Raw genomic sequence first — 11,908 nt, 5'->3', positions numbered from 1 at the left:
ACACTGTAAACGCACTATACTGTGAACGCACTATTAACACACTGTAAACGCACTATTGACACACTGTGAACACACTACTAATACACTGTAAACGCACTATTAACACACTGTGAACACACTATTAACACACTGTAAACGCACTATTAACACACTGTTAACAAAATATTTACACACTGTAAACGCAATATACTGTGAACGCACTATTAACACACTGTAAACGCACTATTGACACACTGTGAACACACTGATCATCTTTCCAGCAGGAAGCGTGGTTTCATCCTCGGGCTTGTTAGGATCCGTTGCATTTACATTGTTCACAGAGTTCGGTGTTATCAAAGAGAAAGTGAGAATTTGACAGATCAAACTGTATGGAAACCCTGTCGTTTGTCAAGTCCGTCACTCGGCTCGAGTTCGTAAGAATAAAGTTTTTCACCGCGTTCGTGATGTGTGGTGATCTCACGTCATTATTGCCAAGGGCGATTGCTGCGGCTCCTGTAAAAAAATAAAAATAAAAACACATAGTAAAATTAAAAATCAGACATCTAAATTACAAAAATCAATTTCATATTCAAACATTCAAATGCAGACATTCCAATTTGAATTAAAATTTAATTAAATTCAAAATGACGTACTATTCAAAGTTCTTTTCACATACTATTTCAAGTTCAAATTCAAATTTAAACATCCAACTTTTAATTCAAATATAAATTCACATTCAGATTCAAATAAGATTTCAAATTCAAATTTCTCAAAAATTGTAGGATAAAGGGAAAATCTTGATAAGAAATCCATGGACTGGAAATAAAATCGCAAGGTAAGCGAACTTTTTTTGCACTTTAGACATTTGGACCATATGTTGCACGTTTACAAATTATCTCATGGAATAATGACCACCCCCTCCCGCTTCTAAAAAAAAAAGCATACTTAGAATGGTTTTTGTGTTTGTGTGTTTTCTTTTCTTTTTTAGGGGGGTCAATCATTACCACAATATTCCCAGAATCCAGGAGTAATGAATAGAAAGTGGTGGTGCCATTCAATGATAACTTGCATGCACTGTTAAAAAATTTATCCTTAAACTAAAAGAAGTTCCTGCAGCAGAGTCTCGAGAACACCTGTAATCTTACCAGATTGCGTAATCTTACAGGAAATTGGTATTTGGTGTGTGTAATCTTACAAATTTCCTTAAATAAAACACTCTTTTCCCCTTTTTCTAACAGACCTGTTCTGTTAAATTGCAGAAAAATTCCTGTTTCATGAATTTAAAGAATGATTCTGGTATTGCTTTCTGCAAAATCTTCTTTTATTTTTCTGTAAAATCAGGGTTTTTTTAACAGTGTGGAACCCTCGATTTTGATTGGCTGGTGTTGATCAGCGTTACCATGGCAGTTACCATCGGATGTCAAGTAACCATAATGGTTACTTTTAATGCAACGGGGCCCAGTGTGGAGAGGGGCGGAGGGGGGGAATGTTGCCCCCTTCTCCCCGGATCTGCCCCCAATGTACCTGCCACTGCTGCAGTTGAAAAGGATGTCCCAGATACCCAAACATAGCTGGTATTATCACGGTGTGAGGCTACCTCTACTCTTCCAGGGGCGTATATGTCCACACTGGATCCATAGTTTGATTGAGAATAGATCTTCGTTTGTCTGTTGGTTGCTCCTACTGTGATAACCTAAATAATAATAAGAAGAATTGTAATGATGATAGTAATAACAATAGTAATAATAATAATAATGATAATAATAATTATAATAATGATAACAATAATAATACCAATAATGATAATAATAGTATTAATAATGATAATAATTGTAATAATAATAATAATGATAATAATAATAATAATAATGATAACAATAATAATAATGATAGTAATAGTATTAATAATAATAATAATTGTAATAATAATGATAATAATAATAATAGTAATGCTAATAATATTGATGATAATAATAATAGTAATAATAATAATAATGATGATGATGATGATGATGATGATGATGATGATAATCATAGAACAATAATAATAATGTCATGTTAAGTTTGTTTACCAGTACAGTATGTAACGGGCAGATCCGATTGAATTTAAAAATGAAGTAATGAATAATTATATAATTTAAAAACGAATTAATGAATAAAAACTATCCTCCTTATCTCCCCCCCCCCTTCTCTTTACTTCCCATCCCCCTTTCCTTTCCTTCTTCCTCTCTTCTCGCTTTCCTCTTCTTAATCTCTTTCTGCATATTTCTCCTTCGAATGGAACATGGATGAATGAATGAGTGAATGAATGAATGAGTTATTTCTTGATGAATCAATCAATCACACAAACGATAATCAATGAATCACCAAATACATGAATAATTGAATGAATTAAAAAAAGAATTAATTAAAGGAGAATGAAACTTTTGGAACAAGATCGCTTGTGTGAAAACAGAAAAATCAAAGAAACAGATCAACGAAAGTTTGAGAAAAATCGGACAAATAATGAGAAAGTAATGAGCATTTGAATATTGCGATCACTAATGCTATGGAGATAGCAAATTGGCAATGCGACAAAGATGTGTGATGTCACTTGTGAACAACTCTCCCCATTACTTTAGTATATATTTCACTAGAATTGCCTCTTTTATCACATCTATCCATAAATCATGTGTTCTGTCTACATGAGGGCATGTAATACATATTTTTTAAGAATACATCATGGATAAAGAGTTTGTATCATCATAACAAAAAGCAAAAAGAGACATTTTGAGGGTATTTATAGTCCACCAGAGGGAAAGTTGTTCATCAGTGACATCACACATCCTTGTCGCATTGCCAATGTGAGGATCTCCATAGCATTAGTGATTGCAATATTCAAATGCTCATAACTTTCTCACTATTTGTCCGATTTTTCTCAAACTTTCTTTATTCTTATTCTTTGATTTTTCTGTTTCTACACAAGTCTATTTCTTCCAAAGGTTTCATTTCCCTTTAAATATTTAAATATATACTTACTTCGCTCATACGTCCAGGCGTATATCTGGAGGCAATATCATTGTTATTCCCAGCCGGGACCACCACAACGCAATCATCTACCATCCCGCTTAATTTGGCCGTGATCCCTGAGTTATATATCCCCGACATCTCGTACAGTAGAACGCACTTGCTGTTTGGATTCGCATTCTTCCATGTACGCACCTCGTCAAGAGCTGTAAGAGGGGTAGGGGGGGAGAGAAAAATCAATCAATATCACGGATGGCCCTACAGGGGGAAGGGGGCAGTCACCCCCCCCCCCCCACCCCCATTATTTTTCAAGTACTGAAAACAGAAAAAAAGAGAAAATTAGAAGAAAAGATGGAGAGAATAAAGAAAGAATGTCTAAATGTATGGGACATCTATGGGTGTTTCACAAGTGACTTAAAGTTGCACTTTAATGCCTGGTTGCGTGCGTTATAAAATGCATGACCACATTGGTCGGATCATGCTTAAATCTTTGTAAAACACCCCTTGCTTGCGTAAATCCCTGTTATTCAATAATGACGTCACCTAGCTTTAGATCGTCTTGCCACCCCCCCCCCCCCCCCCCCTTATACCCTTTCAATGTGTTTTCCCATGTTCACCCTTAGTTCCAGTGTGGTCACATGCAGTGTATTTACAGTATGGAGTATAGTGTGGTCATGTTAGTAATCACACCGTGTTCACAGTGTGTTCATATAGTGTATTCACAGTGTGTTCATGGTGTGTTCGTGTTCACAGTGTAGAGCACAGTGTGGTCACAGTGCTATCTTAGTGTGTTCCCAGCGTGTTCCAAGTCTGTTCACAGGGTGTTCGCAGTGTGAACGCCGTGTGAACAAACTGTGGACATACTGTAAATAAACTGTTCAACAAACTGAATACTGTGAATACACTGTGAACACACTCAGAAAAAACACTGTAAATACGTACTGCATGTGAACACACTGTAAACACACTGTGAATCCACTGTAAACACAATGTGAACGCACTGTGGACACAGCCCAGGACCAAAATCCAGTTGAAACCAATTAGAGCAAAACCAATTGAAACCAGTTGGCCAACTGGTTTCAATAGGGAAATTGGAACAACTGGTTCCAATTGAAAACCAGTTGCCAACTGGTTCCAGTTAAAACCAATTGGGCAACTGGAACCAGTTGGCTATTGGTTTCAATTGGTTTTCAATTGGTTCCAGTTGTTCCAATTTCCCTATTAAAACCAGTTGATTCCAATTGGAGGCAACTGGTTTCAATTGGTTCCAGTTGAAACCAATTGGAGGCAACTGGTTTTCAACTGGAACCAGTTGAAACCAATTGGTTTCCAACTGGAACTTCCAGTTGGAATGAACTTAATTAGTTACAAATTAATTAGCATTTGCACTAACTATTGCTCATGCCAACACAGAAGCAGTGTTATTTGTCTATTAATACCAATGTAAAGGGCATTGATAAAATACAGACTTTCATATGTATATATTCATATTGGAGTTCTTCAAATATATGTATTATTATTTGATGTAATTTGGTAACAGTTAGTGGTGTACTAATTATCTTTGAATCTGTTTTAATTATAATCTATAACATTTATGAACATGGTTTTCACTGCTAAGTATTGGAAACACTTATCTGAAAAAAGTGTGGAACTTCAAATTGAAAAAAAATAAATAGATACATTGTAAATTGTGATGAATCTCATAAAACATTAATCTGTGCACACTGGCAGAAAATATGCAAATTAACTGGTTTCAATTGGATCCAGTTGGGTAACTGGAAAATTTCCAATTGGAAACCAATTGGAAATCATTTCCAGTTACCCAACTGGATCCAGTTAGGATTTCCAGTTACCCAACTGGTTCCAGTTTTATTTCCAGTTACCCAACTGGTTCCAATTAGAATTCAGTTACCCATCTGTCCAGTTAGAAGTCATCTCCAGTTACCCAACTGGTTCCAGTTAGAAATCATTTCCAGTTGGAAGTCATTTCCAGTTACCCAACTGGTTCCAGTTAGGATTTCCAGTTGCCCAACTGGTTCCAGTTAAGATTTCCAGTTACCCAACTGGTTCCACTTAGAAATCATTTCCAGTTGGAAGTCATTTCCAGTTACCCAACTGGTTCCAGTTAGGATTTCCAGTTGCCCAACTGGTTCCAGTTAGGATTTCCAGTTACCCAACTGGTTCCAGTTAGAAATCATTTCCAGTTGGAAGTCATATCCATTTACCCAACTGGTTCCAGTTAGGATTTCCAGTTGCCCAACTGGTTCCAGTTAGGATTTCCAGTTGCCCAACTGGTTTCAATTGGTTTCAACTGGAAATTGTTAAATTCCAGTTAAAACCAATTGAAACCAGTTGAAACCAATTGAAACCAATTGAAACCAGTTGGAAATCCAACTGGTTTCAATTGGATTTTGGTCCTGGGAGTGTAAACACAATGTGAACACACTCTGAACATACTGTAAACAAACTGTGAACACACTGTAGACACACTGTGAACATACTGTAGACATACTGTGAACACACTATGAACATAATGTGTGAATATATCTTCCTTCCTCCATGATGGTGTGACACTACCTTTGTTCTTTCCTGCAGGGAAACAAGTCAATATATATATCATTCCCCTTTAACAGTATATTGTCTTACCCTCTAGAATATCAGAGGCTTCACCTACAGGGTTGTCGTTATCATATGTCACTACATCGGGACGCTTGGCAACACGGATGCTATGCAACTTAGCTCCTGGAGCAATGCCTTTATTGAGACCTACGACCACGCTGGCAGCTGCGGTTCCGTGGCCGTACCGGTCATTGGTCTTCTACGAGTTTAGAAAAAAAAAGACTTTAATTATTTTTTTTATTTGAATGATTTTATTATTAACAAAAGAAATAATTATTATCTTTGGTAACTGCCTGACGAAGTCTAGCAGCTTGCAGACGAAACGGCGCTTTCCTACTACGTTTGATACATCGTGAGACAACTGGTTATTTCTACTCAATTATCATCTTATTTGGCATTTTAACATAGAAAAAACAGAGTAACAAACAAGTCAGAAGAACAATTAACAATGTTGCATGATAAATATATGACATGAGTGAGAGTTTGAGAGGCTGCTTGGGAATTGGATATGGACAAGTTTAACTCAGTAACCTTAACCCGTATGTCTTCCTCCTCAAAACAAACAGTATGCATAATTATTTTATAAAGCGAAAGCGCTTAAAGAGGAATTACTCCTGAACGAGGAGAGAATAAACTTCTCCTCTCTTGACATGCAAGCAATAATATAGACAAAATTACACAATCAACAATGGAAAAAAGATTGTGTATAAAACCGGGGGAAGTCGGGCACATTTTCTGAAGAAAAAGAAATGACAAGCATTGACATTTCTACACACACAAAAAAAGATTATGACAGAATCTTTGATTGCATAAAAACAGCCAAAACAACAAAATTAATTAGAAATATGAAAAGAACATAAGATAAACACACAAAAAAAACGCGCAATCCCACTTTTGAATATAATATTTGTATAATTACAGTTGCTTACGTTTATTTCTGTGGTAATAGCATCGTAATAGAACTTGACACGACTTTGATCAAACTCCTTGTGATGGACGTGCACGCCAGTATCGAGGAGGAATATATCAACGCCAGCCCCACAGCATTGACAATCTGAAAGTAAATTGTGAAGGTTACACAACATTAATGAAAAAAAATATTTCCGGTGATGTCGACGAAGTAAATAGAAATAAATATATATAAAATGATGTACGCAATCATGACAATCAAAACATGAACATTAATTGAGACTACTGATTCTTGTTGATGTGACTGGAGCAACTAGCTCCACTAACATACCTACGGGGGGCAGGGGGCAGTCCCCCCCCTGACGAGCCACAACCCATGCAAAGGACGTATCCCTGCCCCTCCCCCCTGACGAGATTGAAGAGCTTCATTGCCCCCCCCCCCCCGGCGAGCATGAAGACCTTTTTTTTGCTTGTCATTTTTTTTTCTTTTTTTCTGGTACGAAATCCTTTATTTGTGAATGAAGAGGGCATATTATTTCTTTTAATGCTTTTAAAAAACAAATTTTCATATATTAACGCTTTTCTTTTAACTTCAAGAAAATATATCTGGTTTATTGGTTAGAATTTTTTTAAATCAACATGATCTGTAAATGGTGAGATCGTGATCATAACTACGAGTGAAGGGGCGAAGCCACTGAGCTTAAATCAGAAAGGCATGGATTTACATAACTTTATGAAGGTTCAAAATCCAATAATTCAGTAGAACAGACATTGATGTGATTTTTGTGTGCGTGTTATTTGGAGTTATAATGTAACTTTTCAACAAAAAATGGGATTAATTGGTCCCTCGATCATGCACACAAATTGGATTCAAACAACATAAGATGGAAAAAATATATAAGTTGGAAGAAAATAAATGTTTATTCTGACTAGAGTGAATGTGAATCTCACAACTCACATCCGTGGGCCCTGTCTTACAAGGACTTACGATTGATTCCATCAACCTCAAGTGTATGGAAATCCATCAATGTCATATTTTTGTCTTCAGGAATTTTGCACAATGTACTTTGTGAACAAAGATAAGCGCACTGCATTGTCAAGAAAGCAATAAATGTATGAATATACATCGTAGCTAGAGAATATTTTGAATAAACATGCATTTTAGATGTTGATGTTGCTGGCTTTCCATAGTTGTGGTTGATCGAATCAATCGTAACTCTTTGTAAGACGGGGTCTGGTCTTTCTTACTTTGTCGAGAGGAGGAGGAGGAGGCCTCATTGATGACGGCTTCTGCTTCGTGGATTCTCGAACGTATATCAGCCTAAGGAAGAGACGAAATTGAGATAGTCAGTATGATAAAGGGGGCAGCCTCTCCCATCTCTCTCTCCCTCTCCCCCCCCCCTCTATCTATTACTCTATTTATCTATCTATCTATTTATCTATCTATTTATCTACATATCTATCTATCTACCTATCTATCTGTCTATCTATCTATCTATCTACCTATATGTCTATCTATCTATCTACCTACCTATCTATCTATCTATCTGTCTTTCTGTCTCTATCTATTTATCTCTATCTATCTTTCTATATATCTATCTATCTACCTAACTAACTATCTTTCTATCTATCTATCTATCTATCTACCTACCTACCTATATTATCTATCTGTGAATATATCCACCCATTTTTCTTCCCCCTTCTCTCCCCCCTTCCTCTTTCTCTCTTCCTCCAAGCTATAATTATTATCTATATCTATCCCCTCTCTTCTATCCTTCTTTACCTGCTATTTGATATTTTTTAAATTAAAAATCATAGGTAGGCCCATCCACCCCCCCCCCTCCTTCAAGGCAACTGACATAGACATCTATCTATCTATCTATAATAGCCCCTCCCCCCACCATCAACGCAACTGACATAGACATCAATCATTTATTTTGGCTGATCTTTAATCACTTATTTCAAACAGGTATGTAATGATCTTTTTTCACCCAATCGGGTGTGGGAGGGAAGGCCTGTGGGCCATGGCCATTAAGTTGACCTATTCCCTACCCAGGCTACCTGGTTGGGTGAGAAAAGGTCTAAACACTATTTGTATTTTTGTAATATTTGTCAATCTTGCATTGTACATGTTTTCTTTTCGATTAAGTGCCGAATAAAATAATAATAATAAGCTCGTTCTAACACTGGCGTATACAAATGAGGGCGGGCTTGGGGCCACGGACCCGAAAACCTCTCATGATCAAATCATCAGAACAAGAAATAAGAAGGGAAAATGGGATTAGATAATGTTTTTTTTTCAAATATTATAAAAAAATCTACCACAAAAAGGTCGTAATTTTTGCTCGCTCGCGTCGCTCACTGGCAGCTTTTTTTTATTTTTAGGAGATCTGTCCCTTGAGACATGTCTGAACACCTCAAAATGTCCGTTGAGAGCGTACCCGATTTTTCCATACCTCAGAATCTCCAGAGTGGTCCACCTGGAGCTCAGTGTCATCTTCATTCCCTTGCACAGGGAGACACCTAAGGTAAATCAAAAAGAAAGGGGGAAAACATTAGTAAAATACGTTATTTTGGTGGTGACATGACACTTGCTCCGGCGACAATTGCTCCGGGCTTCATTTCGTCTAAGATATAGGATTTAGGGTTAGGGTAGCAATATAGTTAAGGATTGGGTATAGTGTTAATCCCAGGATGGAAGTTGGTCATTCCATTAATGCGTGGAATTTGCAGTGGAGCAATTATCGCCGAAGCGAATACCATGGAACCTGTTTTTGTATATATATAAAGACTATTTTTTTATGTGTCAAATACCCCTTGCCCCTATCTTACAATGTCCGAGCTGGACTGTACATTGGCGAGAATTCCATGATCGATCTCAACCGACTTGCATACATTCGTAATTCCGAAGCCTCGTTTTTCCAAAGGTTCGGATATTACGAAGGTTCGTTATTCCGAAGATTCATATTTCCGAAGGTTCGTTAGTCCGAAAACGAAATGGGGTTCGTAATTCCGAAGGTTCGTTAGTCGAAAACGAAGTGAGGTTCCAGGGGCGGATCCAGCATTCGCCAATAGGGGGGGCGGATTTTTTTTCAGCCATATTTTCCCCGATCGGCCACTCAAATATGATATTTGCCGAGATTTTTGGTTTCTTTAAATGGGTAGTCCTAATAGTCATTTCTTAGCTTTATTCTTATGAATAAACATATATAATACCATAATCCTTATTTATATAATGCGAGCGCGAAGGGCGAGCTATTTGGGTTTTTTGGGGGGGAATCTTATGTACTTTTTTCCTTAAGTTTTGAACATTCTGGGCAATGTTTGTTATCCTGATAAAAGATGTGTATGCAAGTGAATAATTATTACGAACGTGAAGCGCGAGCAGAAATGAACTGATGGAAAAGGTACTGTTAAAGAATTGCTTGCAGTTAGCCATGATGAAGACGCTACATATTTTTTTAAAAATCAAACAATGCGAGTGCGAAGCGCGAGCTGAAAAATTTTGAAATTTTTACCCGTAAGGAATGGAAATTCTAAACACTTTTTTGTAACTTAACAGATTAGGTATATAATTAAACGATCGGGTGCGAGCGCGAAGCGTGAGCAAAAAATTTCGAGATTTAGACCTACTGAATATGCTGAACGAGACACTCTATTCAAGTTTTATAAATCATGAAAAGGATGAGGAAGTGGGGATCTTCTTTACATTATTAATGCGAGCGCAGAGCGCGAGCGGAAAATTTTTATATACGTTTTGAGCTGATCGAAAACGTACCTGTTATGGACTGCTTGAACTTAGCCATGAAAGACGTTACCTATTTCAACATTCAAATATTGCGAGCGCGAAGCGCGAGCTGAAGTTTTTGACATTTCTACCTGAATAATGGAAATTTTAAGCAAGTTTGTAATCGTGGAAAGGATAAGACAAAAACTTAACAGTACTGATGCAAGAGCGAAGCGCGAGCGGAAAAATTCTGGACACTTTTCATACATTAATAATGCGAGCAAAAAGCGCGAGCAGACAATTTTTTATATTGTGATCTAAAACTGGATAATTATTTAAATGGAGAACAAGCTGCGTATCTGAATAAACGTGTGTTGAGATTTCGACCTAGAATTTGGGTATTCTAAATACCTTTTTTTATCATGAAAATCAATAAAGCGAGCGCAAAGCGCGAGCTAAAAATATATGATAGTCCGATCTGAAAAGGGGTCACTTTAATTGCAAGCACTTTGTGGAAAAATTGTGAGGTGAAAAAGGATCACAGTTAAAACAGAGCTGGTATTTTTCATTATTGTTACTTTGAGTTTATGACATAGGACCGGGATATTCTATAAGGACATTATGTCATCATAAGAAAATGATGAATATCTTCCTATTTCTCTTCCTAAGCATGAGAGCGCGAAATCTATTAATATTATGGCCTGAAAACTGGGCATTTAAAGTACTTCTGTAATATGCATAAGATGCAGTGGCGTACCGTGGGTCACGGCTTTGGGGGGGCACCAGCAAAAATTTTGAGTCACTTAGGGAGCGCGCATAGCGCGCTCAGTTGTCAGGTATACTGACCTAATAGAGATATTTTATGGACATGCAGTGCCATTAAACGGATATGTATCTCACTGATTAAATAATGCGAGCGCGAAGCGCGAGCTAAAATTTTTTGATATTCAGAGCTAAAAGGGGAAATTTTAAGGACTATATTTCAGAATCCATTAGGAGTATAAATATCTCACCATAGTCATCTAATGCTAGTGCCATCCTTTGCTGATTTTATTAGAATTACATCTAAACACAGTCATGAAGCACCTTTTGTAGTCATTGTAATCATGATTATCAAACGCATCTTACTAATCAAATACTGCAAGCGCGAAGCGCTAGCTGAAAATTTAGGAAATTCAGACATGAAGAGAGGCATTCTAAATCTTGTTTGTAGGAATTCCCTAAGACCGTGCATATTTCAATAACCAAATAATGCGAGCGCGAAGCGCGAGCTAAAATTTTTGTATGTATTGACCCCAAACATGGATAATTTAAGGACTATGTTTTTTTAGGAATTCATTAAGAGTATACATAATTATCTAACCATAGTTATCTAATGCGAGTGCCAAGCGCTTGCTGATTTTGTTAGAATTACATCTAAACACATGAAGTACTTTTTGAAGTAATTGTAATCATGATTATCATACGCATCTCACTAATCAAATACTGCGAGCGCAAAGCGCGAGCTGAAAATAATGTAGGAAATTCAGACCTGAAGAGGGCCATTCTAAGGCTTCTTTGTAGAAATTCACTAAGACCCTTCGTATTTCACTAACCAAGTGATGCGAGCGCGAGCTGAACATTTTTGATATTCAGATCAGAAAACTTGACGTTTTAAGTTCATGAAGA

General features: G+C 37.0%; 1 protein-coding gene across 1 annotated transcript; it reads right to left on the bottom strand.

Moving 5' to 3' along the window:
• Positions 1 to 230: 230 nt before the first annotated feature.
• Positions 231 to 9,383, bottom strand: LOC121421882 (extracellular serine proteinase-like). The gene is made up of 8 exons (XM_041616683.1): positions 9,346 to 9,383; positions 8,970 to 9,036; positions 7,762 to 7,834; positions 6,534 to 6,658; positions 5,632 to 5,803; positions 2,998 to 3,191; positions 1,504 to 1,672; positions 231 to 492 (listed from the first exon to the last, which is right to left on the bottom strand). The coding sequence occupies exons 1-8, from the start codon at positions 9,381 to 9,383 to the stop codon at positions 290 to 292; spliced, it is 1,041 nt and encodes a 346-aa protein (XP_041472617.1). The 3' UTR covers positions 231 to 289.
• Between the last annotated feature and the right edge of the window lie 2,525 nt (positions 9,384 to 11,908).

This window comes from Lytechinus variegatus, chromosome 9 (assembly GCF_018143015.1).
Source record: "Lytechinus variegatus isolate NC3 chromosome 9, Lvar_3.0, whole genome shotgun sequence".
NCBI classification, from domain to species: Eukaryota; Metazoa; Echinodermata; class Echinoidea; order Temnopleuroida; family Toxopneustidae; genus Lytechinus; species Lytechinus variegatus.
The sequence above is the reverse complement of the archived record's forward strand: the minus strand, read 5'-3'. Positions and strand labels throughout refer to the sequence as shown.

Excerpts from the sequence above, each read along its gene's own strand:
- LOC121421882 (XM_041616683.1), bottom strand. The coding sequence starts at position 9,383 with ATGGAATTCTCGCCAATGTACAGTCCAGCTCGGACATT. Across the intron at positions 6,659-7,761 it reads CTCCTCCTCCTCTCGACAAA|ATTGTCAATGCTGTGGGGCT; the intron begins GTAAGAAAGACC and ends ATTTACTTTCAG. Across the intron at positions 3,192-5,631 it reads AGCCTCTGATATTCTAGAGG|CTCTTGACGAGGTGCGTACA; the intron begins GTAAGACAATAT and ends CCCCTCTTACAG.